Genomic DNA, 20,874 nt, shown 5'->3' with positions numbered 1-20,874 from the left:
CCAGCGCCGGAATATATCTTGAATGAGGAAATGTATTCCGTACTCGAATCACACAGCATCTGAACGAGTATGCCGAATTTCGCAATTTTCGATGGATTGTGACTTTAAAATTTCACCGTCCACACCACGGTATTATTCCTTCATCAATTGAGATGTTTTGACTTAGATAATCAATTATGGATTGCACTTTGACAAGCCGATCGGCACTATCCAGTTTATTGTTGCTGTCAGAAAAATGTAAAAATGATAATATTTGTCTGCATCGGTTGCGGGACATCGTTTTGCGAAATATCGGTGTGTCTATCAACTGATTTGTTGACCGATAATCATTGATCCACGCTTTTCTTACAATTCCCATAAGGATAGAAAGCCCAAAACATTTTCTAAGTTCAGCTCCCGTGACACTGACAAATTTGGCATTTTTAAAATCCAGTTTCCTTCTATTGCAATTTTGACTTTTTGGTTTCGTTGCTAATATATTCAAATAGATCGTTCCCAATATATAATTGTATGATATCCTTGACGCTCTGTGTATCCTTGGGAAATATGTTTGGACCCTGAGATCCTTCAAATTTATTATTTGTCCTCAGTAAATCAAAGTCTGACAACTGTGCACTGTCTTCTTCGTCTGATTCCTCCAAACCAATTGGCAATCGTAGCGTTCACTGAATTCTTCTTGGACGTATTTCACTATCTTCCTACGATTCTGATTCACTTTCATTTTTTTTTTTTATATCCAGTGTCTTCTTCCCAATCGGCGAAGTCGTCTGGAACGTCAGAGGAGACGTCCACATATTCTTCGTAAATAATCCTATTGTCTCTTTCGTCCGCCATGATGAAAGGGCACGAGTACTTATAAAAACAAAACACTTGATGACGTGTGTAACTTATTGTCACCTAAACAAAACATCAACCAGAATGCAAAAGATACTAACATGCTGTCACCGGCCATTGCGCGATACTATGCTCATGACACCACTCTGGTGTCGCCGACCGTTGACCGCTGTTTCGCGCACAACACCGCTGTGGTGTCGCCGGACAGCATAGTGTTAATGTTGTTTGCAAGGTAATTAATATACAACGTGACCAGCAAGGGTCCCAACACACTTCCCTGTGGCACAACTGCAGTTACGTTGAGATCTGATCTGTTGCCTCTCCATCCAGTGCAATAAGCTAGTTCTGCCCTACCAAAAGCTACTCAATCCACTCACAAATTTTGCAATCATACTACATATGATTGTACTTTTGGCAGTAACTGTAGATTTAAAGTCATATGCTTCTCAGAAATTAAGAACTACTGCATCTACCGACTGCCTTGATCCAAAATTTTCAGTATGTCATGTGAGAAAAGTGAGAGTCGGGTTTTGCACGATCCACGCTGGTTGGCACGGAGGAGGTCATTCTGTTTGAGATACCTCATTAAGTTTGAATTTACAATATATTCTAAGATACTACAAAAATTTGAAAACAAGGTATTGGATTGTAGTTTGGATCTCTTCTGCTACCCTTCGTATAGACATTTGTGACCTGTGCTTTCTTCCAACTATTGGGAACAGTTTTCTGTTTGAGGGATCATCGATAGATTACAGGCATCAGAAGGTCTAACTCAGCCCAAATTCAGTATAGAATCTGATAGGGATTCCATTGGACCCTGGAGCTTTGTTCATTTTTAATGATTTTAGCTGTTTCTCAGCACTATTGACACTAACTCTTAAATCAGGGCAATTGCCCTGGAATTTCCTATTTAAAGGACCATTTGAAAACAGAGTTGAGCATTTCAGCTTTTGCTTCACTGCCTGCAATGTCAGTTCCTGTCTCATTCACGAGTGACTGGATGTTAACTTCAGTGCCAGTAACAGCTTTTACATACAACTAGAATTTCTTTGGGTTTTGTGAAAGATCATTTGACAATATTTTGCTATGGAAGTCACAGAAGGATTGTTGCATTGTTCTCTTGACAGTGAAATGTGTTTCGTTCAACATCGCTCTTTCTATAGACCTGTGCTTTGTTCACACATATTATGCAGTAGTCTCCATTTCTTTAGAAATTTCTTTACAGTAACTGTATATGTGTACCATGGTGGGTTGTACTGGGTACGTATCTGTCGAATGCATTTAAATTATTCCTGTACATGCTCTTATCGTGTCCTGAGAGTTATCCTTTGTGCTTTGGTAATTGCTTTTGATACAACAGCGTCATAGTCGCTAATACCAGCTTTGATGGAACATCCTCAAAGAAGTCAGTTCTATTTGTAGTCATATTTTCTAATATATTTTCTTCATGAGTGGGGTTCTGACCTAGGTCGTTGTCAGAGAAGGCATATAATTTTTAGAGGATGTCTTATCGTGCTCACCACTAACAAAACTATCATTTTCCCAATTGATTGTTGGATGATCAAATAACATATTTCAGGAGACAATCCTCTCATCTTCAGGTCATTGATAGCAGTTTGTGGCATTTAATTTATTTAATGAATGCTACAAACTGAGTGTCAACAACCTGATGATGAGTGTATTGTCTCTTGAAATGTGTTGTTGTATTATATCAAGTACTATTAAAGTGGCTGAATGCAAATAATTATTAGTGATAAAGCAGAACTGTTATCTTAAATCAAATATTAAAAGTGATATGCCGTTGCCTTTCTCCTATCTGTGAAATGACATACCCAGCCAGTTTTTGGGTGATAGGAGCATTATGTTTAAAGTGTGCAGATTACCATTTTTTACGTAACTCATGATTCCCCAAGTTCAAAGAAGAGGTAAGCAATTGAAAAAAATCGTAGAATGAACTGGACTGTTGAATTTGTAGCACGGCATCTATCTACGGAACCACATTCCACTATAAAGATGGTTTATAAACAATGGTTTCCCTCTTTTTTTGTGTGGTTGCTGAAAACTCCATACTTTACTGGAGGAAGTGGAACTTTTTACCTGACACTCCATGTGATTTTCACCACTCCATGTGATTTTCACCATTATTAGAACTTTCTGTAATGTAAAATGAACAGTGAAACTTTTAATTGTCTGATATCATAATTTTTTAAATCATTTGACTAAAGTATAGGGGCCAAGTGAAGTGAGACAGAACACACTAGAATCTCATAGGAGAAGAGCAGTTTTCATATTCTGCAATTCCTATGTTAGGTCTTCTGTAGTTGGGGTCTCAGTTAAACCTCACTTCCTTTATTAAACCACTTGAGGCCCATCGGAAATGATAGGTTCATTACTATTACAGGTTGTATACGACCCAGGACAACCGAGAGATCCGGGAAAAACCTGGGAATTTTTTTTATCCAGGAGAAAATCGGGATAAACCCGGGAATTTTTCATTCTTTTAGTTTTCAGTTAAATTTTTATGATTTTGACGGGTAAGAACCAATACTCTAACAAAGGATATTACTGTATCCCACTTCTGCAGTATAATACTGCAGCATCAAAACATGAATGGGAAAAAAAGAAAGAAAGAAAAACTTAAGTCGCAAAAGAAATATTCAATATACAACAATAAATCACAGTGCTCAAACAAGCGTTTGCCAACTGCAAAGTGTGTCAAAGGCTTTTGGACGACTATGCAATGCTTCCTAACAACAAATTGTCTCCGATGAGCATGACGTCACAACTGTTTACTTTAGATACGTTTGAGCAGTTGTGGGCTGGCCCTTATGCATGTGCAGTTGAGTCACGTATGAGAAGTACCTTTTCCCACTTCTCGCTGCAGACGTGTGGTTGGGCGCCACTATCAAATATTGCCCCGGTTCGGAAATATCGGAGATCCGGGGCTGATTCACAGAGCAGTCTGAGTTCTAGTGGGAAGTCTCCACGTGACCTGTGTTTACGTTTAGTGATTTTGCTGTTTCCTGTTCATTTATTGCTCTCACATTAAACGAAAACAAAACGGATATCTATGGCCGTGAGCTATCAAATGAATTAAAATACGTTCGCATAATTACGGAAGGCTAAAATATGTTACTCGTTTCAGGTTTTATCTCCACCTTTCTGACAGTCAGGCATTAATCGCCTGGCAGAACAATGAAGTTATTTTTGTCAGTTTGCAAAGAAATTTGGCGTATATTAATCTTTTCCACCGGGGCAGTCAATTTTTTGAAACGAAGTGTTTAATTCCATACTATGGGCTAGTTTCAACTGTTCGCTGCATTTCAAAAGTGCATGTTCTCATCGTCTAGCACGTATGGCATTATGCCATAATAAAGAACCAAACACGAGATAATACAGTACCGGTACTCAAGAAAATTTACGTCAGAATCTGAACATTCGAATGTGCACTTTAAGCCAAATTACGCATTGTGGTATGGTTCACGGAATTCCGATGTTCTTGGAGTATCCTCTGATGTCTTGTTTCTTTTATGACACAGTGTAAGATCTTTTAATGTTTTACACCTACGAACATACGGGCTTCCTGCATCATCGTAGCTGCGCAAGCACAGTGACGCCTGTTTCTGGCGCTCTCTGGCAACTACTGAAACGAACCTATTTGTAACAGGTCACGGGAAAATATTTCGAATGGTTGTTTGAAAAGTGTTACTTTCAAAGTAAATTTCCTTTTATGCAAGATGAATTATGTGTGAGAATGTATGATGAATTTCTTAAATCACAGAGAGTTTGACTCTCATTTAAAAATCAAGTCTTTGAGGACGTATATTTAGAAAAATTTAGAGCTCAGAAGATCAGACATTTATGCCTTTATTAAAAATTTTACTGACGCATTTGTATGTTGTACCTTAAAGTGCAACACGTGCAAAAAAAATCAACATTATATGTGAAAGCTTAGCTTCTCTTGCAGCTTATTAATCTCCAAGATCAATATTGTATGTGGAAGCTTTGCTTTTCTTGTAGTAACGCTGTGTATGTTAATATAAACCATAAACTTTTCCTATTTGTGTGAACGCGCTACTTAACAGTGATATTGCTATTGGCTGACTACATCATGTATCCTACACTAGAAGATCTGCTGTCATCAGCCGGTGAGATCACGTGACGAACTATGACTGGCTACAAAGGCGCATTGCAATCTTGATTTCAATGCTTCGGAAAGTAACATGTGGCGTTTGGTGGAATTTAAATTTACACTTTTGTAATATGAAAATATTACAAAACGTGTTTTTTACTGTAACCATTCAAAGGATTGATAAGTTTTACAGTTTCGAGGAAACTTATACTGTCACTTGACAGGGAAGTGTATTTTCACCCGGGAGAAAGTGTAATTTTAACTGGGAAATCCAGGAATTTTTTTTCTTGTCCGCGTATACACCCTGTATTAAGCTACAGTTAATTTTTGTAGCAGCTACCTATATAGTGTGCACCTCTATATGGTACGATTCTGTGACAGCCGGAGGACGAGCGGTGCCGTATCTCCCAGTGAGCTGCCGGACTCGCCAACACAGACGGTGCCTCCGAGCCCCGGCCCCCACCATTCCGGGCCGGCTTCTGTCAGTGGAGTGCCTGCTAGGTCCGGCCACAGGGCCGGAGACTTCGTGGGCCGCCTTCCCGAGAGGACGCACCTGCTGCCGGCTGCCAGACACCACGGTCAGTGTACGACATTAACAGACCTCATGAACAAACAGTGTGTGTGTGTGTGTGTGTGTGTGTGTGTGTGTGTGTGTGTGTGTGTGTGTGTGTGTGTGTGTGAATGTGATTGCTTTTTCTAGATAAAGTGCAAGAGCTCGAAAGCTAGTAAATACTATTCTCTGTCGCACATTTCTGTTTGCCCACATCAGTCAGCTACAAGTGAGTGGTTGACTTTCGTTTATTGTGCATATTAGTGCATCCAGGAATCTCCATTGTTAAGAGTTCTTTTATTCACGACAACTTGTGTTTATGGGCTAATAGCAAAATGTGTAGCTTATCACTCGTTTCTATAACTTTTTTGAAGACTTCTATAAATTTATCTTAATATTTAGCACCATTTAGAGAACACACTTCACCCTCATGTCCTACATTCTTGTACTGTTGTCACAGACTCAATAACGTGTCAGAAATGTGTTTGTCAGTGTAGTTGTTAGACATTGTCTGAACAGAGATTAAATGTAAAAAAAAGCACTCTCCCAAAAAAGATTTATATACATACATACGTACATGCAGATATAATGCATACATATATTGCACAGTGACACTAACAATGTGACATCTCAAAAAAATATTATTTTTTGGTTAGCACTGTGAAGAAATAGTGCAGAATGCTCTCTACAGAACTGCAGTAGTGCAATAATCCAAGTGCATAGTGTTTCCGAGAGATGTCCGTAACAGTATCGTGTTGGAGAAAATAGAGGGGAGTGGCTTGTTCATCCTCGTAACAGCTAGGAATCGCTGAGTTAGCTTCAGGCTCTCGGGTGTACTATATGGTCAGTAGATTGACTTTTGGGTGAAATGGTACATTGTTTGTCATTTTCCTGTAGTATTTTCTAATGATCGCATTGCTAGTCAATTGAATTTGTGCTTGTCACATTACTTGCCTTTAGGATTTTGCAAAGTCTGCAAGCATCCACTATTGTCAAACACTTCTGTATTTAGCAAAAGTTATTAAAACTCCTGACAGGTACTTCTTAATTATCCGTAAATGTGCAACTCTATTAAAGAAGCAGTCCAACAACGCGAAGATCGACAAACAATTAATTTGTTGTTGTCTTAATGTACAGGTCCCCGAGAGAAGAAGACTTTTCTTGTTACTGAGGTCACTGTACCTATTACAGCTATTAAATTTCCTTGTTCAAATTTTATGTTATGTACATGTTCTGTTTAGTGGTACAGCTTTTCTTCTACGATTCAAAGTCGTTCATCTATTTTGGCAGTATTACTGAGTTCTTGGTGTAATCACTTTTCCTACCTATTCATTCTACCATTAAGATGGGAAATTAAGTCTTGTAGTTTACTTTTTATATCATCTAATCTGTTCTCGATCTTTGCAAAATTTCTGTCCATTTGTGTGAATCTGTTATTCCTCTGAGAAAATTGGTCTGATACTGATTGCATAAACCCTTCCGTGGTTATATTATTGTTAATGAAAGCCGTATTATGTTATTTGATTATGTAGATAAATCTAAAAACTAGAAGTGAAAAAATGTTCATTACTAAGTATATATCATTTGTAATTTAACGTCTCCTACATCTTAACATCACATTAATTATGTTTGAAATTCCCTGTAGCATGTATGTAGTGTCGTGTTGTTGGCTGCCGCTACCAGTGTGTATTGTGACTGCTCATGCTGCAGTCTCCTAGTGACGCACTGTAATCCAAGCCCACTGGCTACCAACCCGTATTGAAACTCTCGAAACGCTGATGTGGTAGTCGAACCTGTGTTGTTAATTTGTTACTGGGCGATGTGATTGTATGTACAGTTATGAGTGTAGCACAGTATCACACGAAATCATGATTGGTTGAATCCTAATTTATCCTTGTACCCCACAAAATATCAACTAGTGTCCACATGTTGCTTATCTGGTCAGTTTTTATTGTGAAACAAATATCGAGTTTCTTTGTTCGCATGTATCCCCGTGTTTAATTGTGTAATAACCGATTTGTTTAATGCATTCCTAATTGTATTTTTTAAAGGTATAATCTTGTAAAATACTTCTTAAATGATGATTAACTTGTCAGCATATGTTTTGAAAGAAGTTTGTCACTTTTTTGATGATCTAATCATGGTGTCAGAATTTTGTATTTTAAGATTACACTCCTTTGGGTTCTGTATCTCTGTTTCACTGCCCAGAATTACACATATGAACTTAAGTTTTCTGTATTTCATCTTTGTAGTATTCGTTTTCTTGTCAGTAGTGTTGGATTGATGTCGAAATTTGGTTGCTTCTTCTTTTGCATCTTGCTGTCATTGTTAATATGATTCTATTTCTGATAACCATTTGTTTTTGGGCTTGCACTGTGTTCCTTGTAGCAGTATTCTTCACTGAGGAGTCTCCAAGAGTGAGAGTCCACGACCGTCAAACACTTCTTTATTTAGCAAAAGTTGTTAAACTCCTGACAGGTTCTCATTAGTTATTCATTAATTTGCAACTCTATTAAAGGATTAGACCAAGAACTTGAAGATAAAAAAATAACTTATTCTTCTTTTAACATACGGTGAGTTGTCTTTGTCTTAAGTGATAAAACGAATTCCATTACCAATCACTTTAATTTAGTTGTCATTGTCTGTTGGATGTTCGGGTCGTCGATATTTCTTGGAGCAGCATACTGCATGGAGGGTCTGTTAGCTTTACTTATGATAATGTAATGTGCAGCTTGGCTACTCTCATTGCCGTACAAAGCCCAAACAAACAGAGCAGCAGCAGAACTTGACCGAAAGTGACATGATACAAAACAAAAATAGCTTTAATTCTTGAAAGGATGATGTTATCTGACTTAACCAACTTCCCACTAATGCAAAATTTCTCACACTTTTTCATTTAGACACAACTACAGTAAAGTAGTTTCTGATCAGCCAACTAACTTTATCCAGAATTATTACCAATAAGACCACAGGAAGAATTATATCCTCTAAAGTAGCATAATTTGTGTGTTTAATTTTTGTAACATTCCTCATTTTTGTTATTTTGATTTTATTTTAATTTGTAGCATTGCACCACACAGAAAGGTATGGCTTATCCTATAGGTATAACTTCCCTTTACTTATTTATTTTTGTTTTTTCATATTTTTAGACATTAAAATCAACATGTCAACAATTCAACAGTCCCAGGACCCACTCGGAGATTCCGAAAAATAGTTTTAATTGCCAAGACACAAAAGACTGAGGACTATCCGGAACCAGAAAGCGTGCTTATGATGAAAGGAACAGGTGAAACTAGAAAGGAATGTTGTAGTAAGCTTGTTTGCTTTAATTTTATCAGAATGTTTGACTGTCTTGCAATTATGAGTGTGCTCAGTACTTGCAGACCAGAAGTAAGCAGGACTTGATTCCTTCTTGAAAAGTGTTTCTGCTATCTCCTCCTTTAGTAAAATGCTCAAACAGAAGAATGTGCATCGGACTGAATGAGAATAAGTATAAACTCTTTCGTAACAGCATTGATAGCATAGAAGATCGTGATCTTGCTATGAATGAAACAACATTTCTACATCTGAAGAAGACAAAGGTTTGTCTAAAGACCATGGCAATAACAAAAGGAAGTGCAGCAGAAAAAATTACTAGGTTCCTGTGAAGTTTCCACTGAAGAGTACCGAAAGCATTAAGCTGTTTACTTCTGACGACCACCAACTCAATATGATTTTCTATTGGATGTATAAAAATGTAAAGAAGTCTTCCAATGAAGATTATGGAGCAGTAGAACTATGCAAAGGTGAAGTCTGTGTGGAAAGAAAAGATAGGTCAAATCAGGAAAGTGAGAGGAAATAGAGAAGCTATTCAATTCACGAAAAACAAAAATGTAATTCGCTAGGAAGTAGGAGACAAATAATTTAATGACTAGAAATAAGTCAAGCCCACAGACTGCCACGAGGAGCTCCAACTATGCGAAAGAACGACTTGATGACTCCAGCTTGTGAGAAATACATTCCAACTTCTTATTTTAACTTTTATGGTTCCATCATTAATATTTAGGACATTTAAAGAGATGTGAAAAATGGTTGTTTTAATTTTAATATTATTACTATTTTTATATTTCAAATGGTCTCATTTTACATTTTTTAGTTTTAATATTGTATTTTTATTTTTAACACTAACAAAAATTTTATAAGTTTCAAATTAATATTATAAGTGTTGAACAATTATGACCGTATTTAATTATTGTATTGTCATATGATGCATTGGCAAATTTAATCAGTACTACTGTCATCTTCATGTTTTTTTGAGAATAAACAGATTTTTCATTACATTAGAATCTCATTCTACAAAATCCTGATCTCCTCTATTATGATTCATGTAGAAGTTAAAGTTAAAAAGGTATCAAGACATCATACTGCATTCACAACACAATGATAGTCAGAAAAATTACAACAGTTATTTTTTCTTTATTTCGGTTAAACAAATTGCATATTAGAGTGCTATCAGGTTTTACACCTTGATCAAAAATCTTAGTGAAATAGTTATAGCCCAGAAAGTTTCAAAATTTTGTTCCGCCTAGATCATCAATTTCATTGTCAATTGGAAATTAAAACCTCTAAAATTTTATACTTCAATTAACAATACACATAAAAACACAAGTACGATTGTACATCTACATCTATATTCTGCAAACCATTGTGAGTTGCATAGCAGGGGGTACATCCCATTACATTGCAAAGACAACTGCTACATAATTACATGTAAAAAGTAATTAATTTTAATTTAGATATTTCATTACTGAAGAAGTATAAAAAGATAAATCTCTTCATCAGTTTCATGATAACCAATAGAGCAGTGTGATAATTCCAAATTGTAAGTTTAGATAAATGCTTAAAATGCACTTAGTAACCATGAATGTAATAATACTTTCATCCCTTATCTTATTAGGAAACTAAATTACCATTCACATATTTAAACATGATTGCCCACAAATGGTTTTTTTGAGATGTCACATTACTTTTGGCAGTGTGTGATATACATTCATATTTACATAGATACATTACAATAATGGAAATTCCTGGATGGAGCAATATGTAAAATAAGGAAAAGGCAACCAGTCACATATTAGCGGATTGATCCATGCTTAACTGAAAATAGCATTCACACTAGCTTTTGAACATTAGATCTTTTTCTAACAGTAGAACACACATGTACACATACAACCATACAGATATCCAACTGGATACTCACGTGGTCATGGCAAGACTGATTACTGATACAGTATTATTGGAAGTAGTTGCATGGGCTGATGAAGGTGGGGAGGGTGTTGTGGGAAACAGATAAATTTTTGGACCAAAGTCTCCGGGGCTGCACAGCAAGATGAAAAGAGTACAGAGGATAGATCAGAACGAGATGAAGGAAGAGGGAGGAGGGGGGGGGGGGGGGGAGAAAGGTGAAGGTGAAGATGAAGAGAAACAAATTGAGGGGTGAGAGAGAGAGAGAGAGAGAGAGAATGTCCTCATGGCAGGAGGAAGAGTGTAGGGGGAAGGCAATGCACGATCTGAGTGGTGAAGGACTGGTGCAGACAGATGAGAGAAGGAAGAAGGTGAGGCAGTGGGAACAGTTCAGCAGAGGTTATAGGCCAGGATGTGCTAGAGAGATTGTTCCCGTGCACGTGGTTTAAAGGAACTTGTGGTGGAATGGAGTACCCAAATGGTCTGTGTAGTGAAGCAGCTGTTGAAAACACACACACACACACACACACACACACACACACACACACACACGTGCCACAAATACGTATATACCTGCATATACATATGAAGTTGCATATGCATATGTGTGTGTCCTGCTGGAATTGCCCAAGCCTGTCAGAATGCACAATGGACATGAATGGATGCAGATGATCAGACAGGATGCTTATGTACATGTCACCTGTCAGAGTTGTATCCAGATGTATGAGGGGTCCATATCGCTCCAACTGCACAGGCTCCACACTATTACAGAGCCTCCACCAGTTTGAACAGTTCCCTGTTGACATGCAGGGTCCAAGGGTTCATGAGGTTGTCTCCATAACCACACACGTCCGTCCGCACTATACAATTTGAAATGAGATTCATCTGATCAGGCAACATATTTCCAGCCGTCAATAGTCCAGTGTCGGAGTTGACAGGCCGAGGCAAGGTGAAAAGCTTTTGTGTTGTGCAGTCATCAAGGGTACATTAGTGGACGTTCGGCTCAAAGCCCATATTGATTATGTTTCGTTGAACAGTTCACACACTGACATTTGTTGATGGCCCAGCATTGAAATCTGCAGCAATTTGCGGAAGGGTTGCACTTCTGTCACGTTGAACTATTCTCTTCAGTTGTCGTCGGTCCTGTTCTTGCAGGATCTTTTTCTGGCCACAGCGTTGTCGGAGATTCCATGTTGTACTGTATATTTGATATTCACGGTACACTTGTGAAATGGTTGTATGGGAAAATCCCCACTTAATCGCTACCTCGGAGAGCTGTGTCCCGTTGATTATGCGCTGACTATAACACCACGTTCACACTTGCTCACATCTTGGTAACCTGTCATTGTAGCAGCAGTAACCAATCTAACAACTGCACCAGACACTTGTTGTCTTATATAGGTGTTGCCAACCACAGTGCCGTGTTCTGCCTGTTTACATATCTCTGTATTTGAATACGCATGCCTATACCAGTTTCTTTGGTGCTTCAGTGTATAATTCCATCAGACATTTTGAACATAAACTCATACAGACAGAAAATTAGCAAATGGGTAGTACTGCCAGAAAACAAAGTCAGCAACAGACTGAGGATGTGGTAGACTAAGAAAAGAAAAAGAATCGAAGGAGAAAAAATTAGAGCTGCTTGACTCTCCGACAATTGAGATACAATAGTTTTGCATGATTTGATAGGGTCCAGTTGCACATAATGAATACACATCTATGTAAATGTGTGTATAAACAGAATAATATTCATTGCTAACCAGTCAGTCTTTATATTGGTATCTATGAGAGTAACTTTTAAAGTTCTCGGAATCTTCACCAGACATCAGTGCTAGCGCGACAATGTTCCTGCGTAATAATAGGTCATCCTCTGTCAGTAAACACGTGTCATATCAGTGCTCTTGGCAGAGATCAGTGGTGCAGATATATCTCTCTATGGTTGTTCCCATGTTGTGATTTATGAAGATGGAAAAAAAAGAGATTGGCGAACTGATTAAGCACTTCATAAAGAAAGGTATGACAACAAAGAAGTCGTGCCAATTTTCAGAACACACTGGTGGAGCCTACTCCTTCATATTCAACCAGTGTGGACAGACAAGTTAAAGTTTTTCTTTGATAAGGGTAGAGGCTGAAGTGATGCATTAAATGGCCAGAACTTGAGCCCGGGTCTTCTGCAGGTGTGCTAATCACAATACTACTGTGGCATTGTGACTACCACAGCTGCACGGGATCACCTAGTTTAGTATCCTCCCAAATACAAACCAGCTCATTTTCCCCTTCTTAAATCATCAGTTTTGCCGAGGCTCTCCGACACTGGAATAGCACCCCAGCTTTGTACATAACGGGGAAATCCTGCCTGTACCTCAGGAGTAGGTGAGCTATCGATCTGGTGGAATTATGTTTCCCTGTAGACGTACAAGTCTCAACTTTATCTTAATACCGACGGTTTGAGATGAGGAAAATGGGCTGAAGGTGTGAAACGAAGTTTGTGTTAGGGTCGGCATTAGTCTAGGGTAGTTCGTGCAGTGATTAGCGCATCCACCTTGTAAGGAGGAGACGTGCGTTCAATTCCCAGCTGTAGCACAAATTTTAATTCATTACTTCAGCTTCTATCCTTATCAAAGAAGGAAAATGTAATTCCAACAGATCAATTGAGTTTAAATTTGGTAGTGACTGTTTAGGAGGTGGCTAGGCAAGCGAGAGCTCTCACACTTGGTTGTCACCTGGGCAGTGAGCTTTTGTGGTAAAATGGGGTGGAGGGACGTCATTATGTAGCACAGGGGAAGTGCAAGTGATGCACTGGCTTTAGCTTAATGACCATAGTTAGGTTTGGCATAGCCTTAAACACAAACGTATATACTTACGGTGCAGTGCTGAAAGTGGAGAGTAACACTTTTTAAACTGTTGAAAAGTAGCAAAGGCCACACACACAGACGTCAGTTTACATCTCTTCAGTGCAGGATGCCTGAATGTTTGTAATATGTGATGATAACTTGATATGTTTTGTGTGCTTCAAAACTCTGAACAAAATGAAAAAAATTCAGTCTACGATGACATTACAATACCTTCAGTGCAGACAATTATGCACAATTGCAAAGCGAACAGTGAAAAATGGAGGTGCAAAAATTAGAGGAAGTTCAGTTAAGCGATGTGACAGAAATAAGTATTTGTCATACAGTAGCAGAGAAATAAATACCTGAATAACTTTCCTCATTTTCACAATGAAGATTTTTTTTCCCCTAGAGGAACATTCAACAAATGAATCTGCAGGTTGAGCAAGTTACCATATATTATATATATGACTTACAGAAATACAGTGTGACATTTGCGTGGTAAGTTTCATAACAAATTTAGTCTTGCCGTCTTATTCTCTTATTATAAGTCTGTAGCTGCAATTATGTTGATGTATCGATCTATATACTCGTGCGAGCAACTTTTTTCTACAATGAAGAGAATGAAATATACCCACAGGAGCTCACTGACTTCAACTTAAAAGTTTGTCTTCAAAATAGCAGTGTTCGACAAGTTGTGTGATATTGATTCTTTAGTGAATAGCAAAATAAGTAATATTAATTGACATCCTGTGTTTCTGTGTTTAATGTTTGCATTAAATGGTAACAAAATATGTTGGTCATTTTAAATTTTTTCCTGGAACGACATTCATCATGAGGCTGCTCGGATAAGAAATATCATGTCTTGTTTGTAGTTGCCCCATGTTCTTCGCTTCATCAAAATATTAAGAAATGTTCACTCAATTTTATTGTCTTTTTCATTAATACAACTGTCTTAGAAAATAAGTTTGCCATGAAACACATTAGTGAGCCACCATGAAACAATGCATCTCTGTGGAACATAACATTATTGGCCCTAGAACAAGACTTATCGCAAAGCTATCCTGTTCCGATCCGTCCCTCCCCTATCTTCAGTTCATTCAACCTTTCCTCATGTTATATCAGTTAGCTGGTTGCTTACTGCTGTGCTGTGTACACGAGCCAGCTCACATGAGCAAATGTGCATAAAATGGTCATGGAGGATTGCTGACTGAAACTGTGGGACATTGCTGCTGAGTAAGGATATCATCTAACCAGGCACATCACATCTTAACAATGGAATTGGATATGAGTGCTGTGACTCTTAATGCAGGATCAGGATGCAAATGTCTGAGCCGTATTTGACACATTTTTTGGAGCAACCTGCAAGCCTTTTCGCACCAGTAGGTGAAACTTGGGCTCACTGCTATACTCCAGAAAAAGAATCAACAGTCAAAGCAGTGGAAGTATGTTGATTCACCAATATGGTCAGTCATAAAGGTCATAGCATCAGTTTTTTGGGATGTGAAAAAGATTTTGCTGCTAGAGCAGGGCTTCACAACATACGTGCTCGCGGAGCAAGCTGTGAGCAGCAAGGCGCGAGCACAGAGCAGCGCGAGCACGCTACCCCCACTACCAGACCAGAGCGGAAAGTGGGGAGAGTCACGTGGGGCACACTACAGCTGCCGCCAGTCAGTGTAAATCCGCGGCCACCTTGCAGGGATATCACTCACGAATGCTACTGCGACAAATGAAACAAATAAAGGAGAATGTACACGTGCCACATAATTTTATTAGCTTAGTGTACGCCTCTACATTCGTATTAATTTGTGAACTGTTACACAATAAAAGGTGTCACTGAAGTGTGGGATTCTCGGTTATCTTGTACTTTTTGTCGTTTACAATTGCGTTTATGTTCGGAGTAATTGTTCTTGTGCATTGTAGGCGCAGCGTGCAGTTTAAATTTTGGTCAGACAATGCGTTTCTCAGGCGCGTCTTGTTATATTTCATTGCAGAGAACAGTTGATCACAAACATACGTGGAACCGAACATTGATATTATTGTAGCCGCCAGTTTGTGCAAACGAGGAAATCTATCCTGAGGGAAGTGTCTGTAGAATTACAAAATGTTTTTCTTGTTCTGAAATTTGTCTCTATTCTCTGTCACACTGCAGGTCAATAATTTCTAATTGCAGCTCAGGACGAATCTTTTCAATATTCGCTGAATATGGAGAGGCGAACAGATCAAAATCTCTGTCTAGTGCTGTCAGATCTTGAAAGTGTTGATCAAATTCTTCCTTAAAGGCAACTAAACTATGTGAATGACGTTCACAGACTTTGTGAACATCTTTCATGGATGATAATTTAGGAAAATGAGCTAGATTTCCTGTTTCCAGCTGACTCACACAAAGTGTCAATTTCATTTTAAAAGCTCGGATTCGATCTATGAAATGAGTAATTAGCAGATCTTTACCTTGTAGGGAAATGTTCAAAGCATTCAGATGGCTAGTTAAATCTGCTTAGAACGCAAGATCACATTTCCATGAAGGCTCTCTCAATTCAGGAACACATGTTATTTATTTCCATGAACACATTTATCTCATCTAATAGGCAAAAAAATCGATTTAATAATTCGCCACGACTAAGCCAGCGGACCTCGCTGTAATAAGGCAGGCTACCATACTGGCTTTCTACACCCTCAAGAAAGCTTTTAAATTGCCTGTGTTGTAGTCCATGCTTCCTTATATAATTGGTTGTACGAACAACAACAACCATCACATTTTTTAGAGTGATACTCTTTGCACATAAGTTTTCCTGGTGGATCACACAGTGAACGCCCCTTATTTCATTCAGGACGGTCAGTTTTTGCTTTTTCTCCTTCAACAGCGCAACGAAACCTGATTTTTTCCCTGCATTCGGCATGGTCAGTTTTTGCATTTTCTCCTTCAACAGTGCAACGAAACCTGATTTTTTCCCTGCATTCGGCATGGTCAGTTTTTGCATTTTCTCCTTCAACAGCGCAACGAAACCTGATATTTTCTCTGTCATCGCTGGTGCACCATTTGTAGACACTGCTTCTAACGAATTCCACGACAATCCTATATTTTCAACACTTTCTTCGACACTACTTAATATATCACCTCCGGTTGTAGTGTTCTTCATGGCTACTACATCGAGGAGCTCTTCCCTCACCTGAAGGTCTCTATTAACACCTCTAATAAATATGGCAAGCTGCGCTGTTCCAGTGATAACAACACTTTCATCCAGAGCTAGAGAATACGCCATAAAATCTTTACAGATATTTGCAAGCTGGCTCTGGACTTCGTCTGCCATGTCCTGTATGCGGCGCATAATGGTCATGTTAGATAATGGCACAATCCGAAACTGTTCAATTTGAGATGGACACATATGTTCCGCTGCAACTACCAAACATTCTTTTATTAAATCGCCATCAGTGAAGGGGCACAGGGATTGTGCTAAAAGCAAAGCAATTTTGTAACTCACTCTGAGAGCTGCCTCAGTTGATTTTTCTTTGTCGTCCAGATCTTCTTCAGGTAGCTTCCTTCAAAGTTTAATAACTTCCTGTGCACGATCTGGTCCATCACATTTTCCACTTCCGTAGTCTTTCGCGTGGTACGACATATAATGTCGCTGCAAATTAAATTTCCTCAAAGAATTCAGCGTTTTGTGACATACTAAACATTTTGCAACACCATCTTTTTCTGTGAACAGATACAATTCCTCCCAATGGGGGTTGAACTGCAAAAGCATGGTTGGGGTTACACAATGGCGGCTTGACATGATTCTTAACCAGCACAATGACTGTTAGAGCTGATCGTAGTGCTTTAAATGTTACACAGTCGGCGCAAATTCAATAGGCACGCTGTGGCTCTATTTAAACGTGCGCGCGCATTTCCCCTCCCTCCCTACTCTGCGACCTTGCACCTGCTCGCGAGCACGTGCCTGAGCAGACGCGAGTACTCGCGCTCAAAACCGGCCAGTTGTTAAGCCCTGTGCTAGAGTATCTCCCCATCGGTGAAAGAATTAATGGGACAGTGTTATGCTAACCTTCTGGACCAACTATGCCAAAAGATACATGGAAAAAGGCAAGGTTTAAAAAGGAAGTAAGTGATCCTTCATCAAGACAGTGCTTGCCAACACCCAAGTGCCATTACTGTGGCAGATATATGTGAACTAAGATACAAATTGCTGCCACACCCATCATATTCGCCCGATTTGAGTCCACCAGACTTTCATCTCTCCCCCAATCTCAAAATGTTTCTCATGGGATGGAAATTCTTTTTGGACAAAGAACTGACAGCAGAAGAAGAGTATTTTGTGGGCCTAAAGGAATCTTCTTTTTGAGATGAGATAGTGACATTGGAACATCGCTAGATCTAGTGCATTAGTATACAGAAGGACTACATTGAAAAATAAAAAGTGTTTCTATTCAATTCAGAGAACTTCTCGTGCTAATCTTATAATAATCGTAGAGCTCAACAGTTGTGTAAGTGGTTGCAATGCCGCGAATCCTCGGTTATTCTTGCAAGCTCGTGTACTTGTTCACCTTCCTACACTGCTAGAGTCTACTTATACCTGACAAGACTCAAGAGACCAGTGTACATCTGTAAATGGGCAGTGCTAGAGACTTGAGAGTCAAGTCTCAAAAGAGTTCGGGGATCTCTAATGGGTAGCAGCTTGCAACAAAGAGTCAGCAGAATTCAACAGAATTAGGGTTTCTGAAATGAAATGAATGGTTTGATAGAAGTCAAATCAAGATGTTCATCATCATCATCATCAGCCAATTCAATCATTAGATGATGTGGCCTCTTCGAGTCGTGGATTCAGGTAGGCTTTCAGCAGTCTTCTCCAAGTGAGACGGTCTTGGGCAGTTCTCTGCCAGGTGTTACCAGCGATCTTCTTGATGTCTTTGTCCCATCTGTCTGGTGGTCTTCCTCTAGGCCTCCGGTGCTCTCTCGGACTCCACTCCAGTACTAGCTTCGTCCACCTGTTGTCTTTTCTTCTTGCGACGTGGCCAGCCCACTGCCATTTCAAGGAACCTACTCTCTCTAAGATGTCATTAACCTTTGTCACAGACCGGATGTCATCTGCCCTTTTCCTGTCCTTTCTTGTATAGCCCAGCATTGATCTCTCCATGGCTCTCTGTGCTGTCCTAAGTTTCCCTTTTGTGAATGAGTTCAGTGTCCATGTCTCGCATCCGTACGTCATCACAGGAAGAATGCATTGATCAAAAAAAAATGAATGATACAATAAGTTTTCACCAATAACATTTCACATCTTGATTTAATAACATTTAACATCTTGATTGCATTAATGATTGTGTGACATTAATGCAATCAAGATGTTAAATGTTATTAAATCAAGATGTGAAATGTTATTGGTGAAAACTTATTGTATCATTCATTTTTTTTTTTCAATGAATCTTCACTGCAATATACCCCTAATGGCACACAAGACAGCATCCTCCACTGACTTGATTCTCCCAGTGGTGCGTTTCCCACATAGCTCGTGAGAACCCGTGGTTGCAGGGTTTGGTAATCATAGGTGGAAACATGAGCAACAGTGAAAGCCTGGGTCAGGCCTGAAGGTGTGCACAGATAGTCTCACCGTTAAGGCAACTGCTCGTGAAAAGCAGGGAATATAGGTTGGAGTCATAGGCTGGCATAAACTTTCATTTTTAGGGTTCCGTACCTCAGTTGGAAAAAACGGAACCCTTACAGGATCGCTTTGTTGTCTGTCCGTCCTGTCAAACTGTTAAGACCCCTTTCCTCAGGAACAAGTAGATGTATCAAATGCACATGCCCGAGTTAAATTTCAATGTGTCTCATTATAACTACATTCAGTCTGCATGACTACTTACAACACTGCATTGTCAATTGGAATGTAGATCTGCAATGCAATAAAAAACAAACAGATGTTATGACTGATGTTGACCTTCTTTCTGTCCTAAATTGAAATGTATGTCACATCCTGAGGTCTATGGTCTGTCGGTAGCATCAAAAAGCCAAAGCATACATAATAGAGGGAAACATTCCACGTGGGAAAAACCCACATCCTTTCGTCTTTCCCTCTCCTTCCCTCTTTCTTGATGAAACAACCGTGGCTTGCGAAAGCTTGAGATTTGTGTGTGTGTTTGTGTTTGTTATTGTCTCTATCAATGTACCAACGCTTTCATATATATTCTGTCTGATAAGAGCCCTTTTTCTCAGGAACAGGTAGAGGTAATGAGCTGAAATTTATGTCAGGTACTAAGTTCTACGGTCCCTCGGCAGTGTAAATAATTTAAGCTTCTAGGTCAATGCAGTCAAAAGATACAGCCATATACATCACCTATTTTGATACTCTCAAACTCATTAATCAAAACACATATAAGAACGTTTTAAAAAGTAATGCTTCTGAATTTTTTTATTCTGTTCTCAACATTGGTTGACGTATTACGTGTCATGCATATTACTCAGTCAACTTTCTCACTTCACTGACACAGTTGCAACCTTCTGCCATGAGGGGACTTCGAGTTGTAGCAAGTATCATGGCGGTGTGTAATGTAAATACCGTATTTACTCGAATCTAAGCCGCACTCGAATCTAAGCCGCACCTGAAAAATGAGACTCGAAATCAAGGGGAAAAAATGTTCCCGAATCTAAGCCGCACCTGAAATTTGAGACTCGAAATTCAAGGGTCGAGAAAAGTTTTAGACTGCACCAACCAATCGAAGCAAAGTTGGTCCATTGTAGCATGAGACACAATTTAGGTCGAAAGGATGAAGATACAGCTACAGTAGTTTGGTTCGAGTCGTAAGCTTAACAGTTAAAATTTACCAAGTAGCCATTGCTATGTGTCAGGCGCTCCGTCCGTATTTATACAGGTAACCTTCCTTCTTCACGTGCTTCGTCTGGTTTGAATCGATTGCTTATTTTGCTTTGATCTGATAAGTGCTGTTCTCATTGTTATAGGTGTTTACATCACTCTAAGCTGAAAATGCATTATTGTACTGTGTCATGCATTGTTTGTCGCATTCTGATAATGAGTGTTTACGACCTTAGCCGCTCACGGTGTGGCTCGCTTTTGTGCGCGCTACTGCCGCTTACAATAGAAAAAGAGAGGAATGTTCTCATAAGCAAAAGAAAAGCAATAGATTGCTATTTGTTGTTACTTACACTGCTGCTTTCTTTGATAATGATCAACAAGAACCAAATGATAGACTGCGTGTGATAGAAGATGTTCTGAACGAGAGTTTAGCGGACATTTTTGGCCGTTTGAAAATCATTGCAGATGCCTCTTTAGTACATTACATTCAACACAGAA

At 39.0% G+C, this 20,874-nt stretch overlaps 1 protein-coding gene across 1 annotated transcript in view; it reads left to right on the top strand.

The window, feature by feature from the left end:
- LOC126109440 (uncharacterized) overlaps nt 1–20,874 on the top strand; it is an 841,290-nt gene that overhangs the window by 711,327 nt on the left and 109,089 nt on the right. Inside the window, exon 22 of the mRNA XM_049914471.1 lies at nt 5,348–5,544. Within this exon, the coding sequence (XP_049770428.1) occupies nt 5,348–5,544 (197 nt within the window). The remainder of the gene's footprint in view (nt 1–5,347; nt 5,545–20,874) is intronic.

The sequence above is a fragment of the Schistocerca cancellata genome, chromosome 12 (genome assembly GCF_023864275.1).
Source record: "Schistocerca cancellata isolate TAMUIC-IGC-003103 chromosome 12, iqSchCanc2.1, whole genome shotgun sequence".
NCBI classification, from domain to species: domain Eukaryota; kingdom Metazoa; phylum Arthropoda; class Insecta; order Orthoptera; family Acrididae; genus Schistocerca; species Schistocerca cancellata.
The sequence above is the reverse complement of the archived record's forward strand: the minus strand, read 5'-3'. Positions and strand labels throughout refer to the sequence as shown.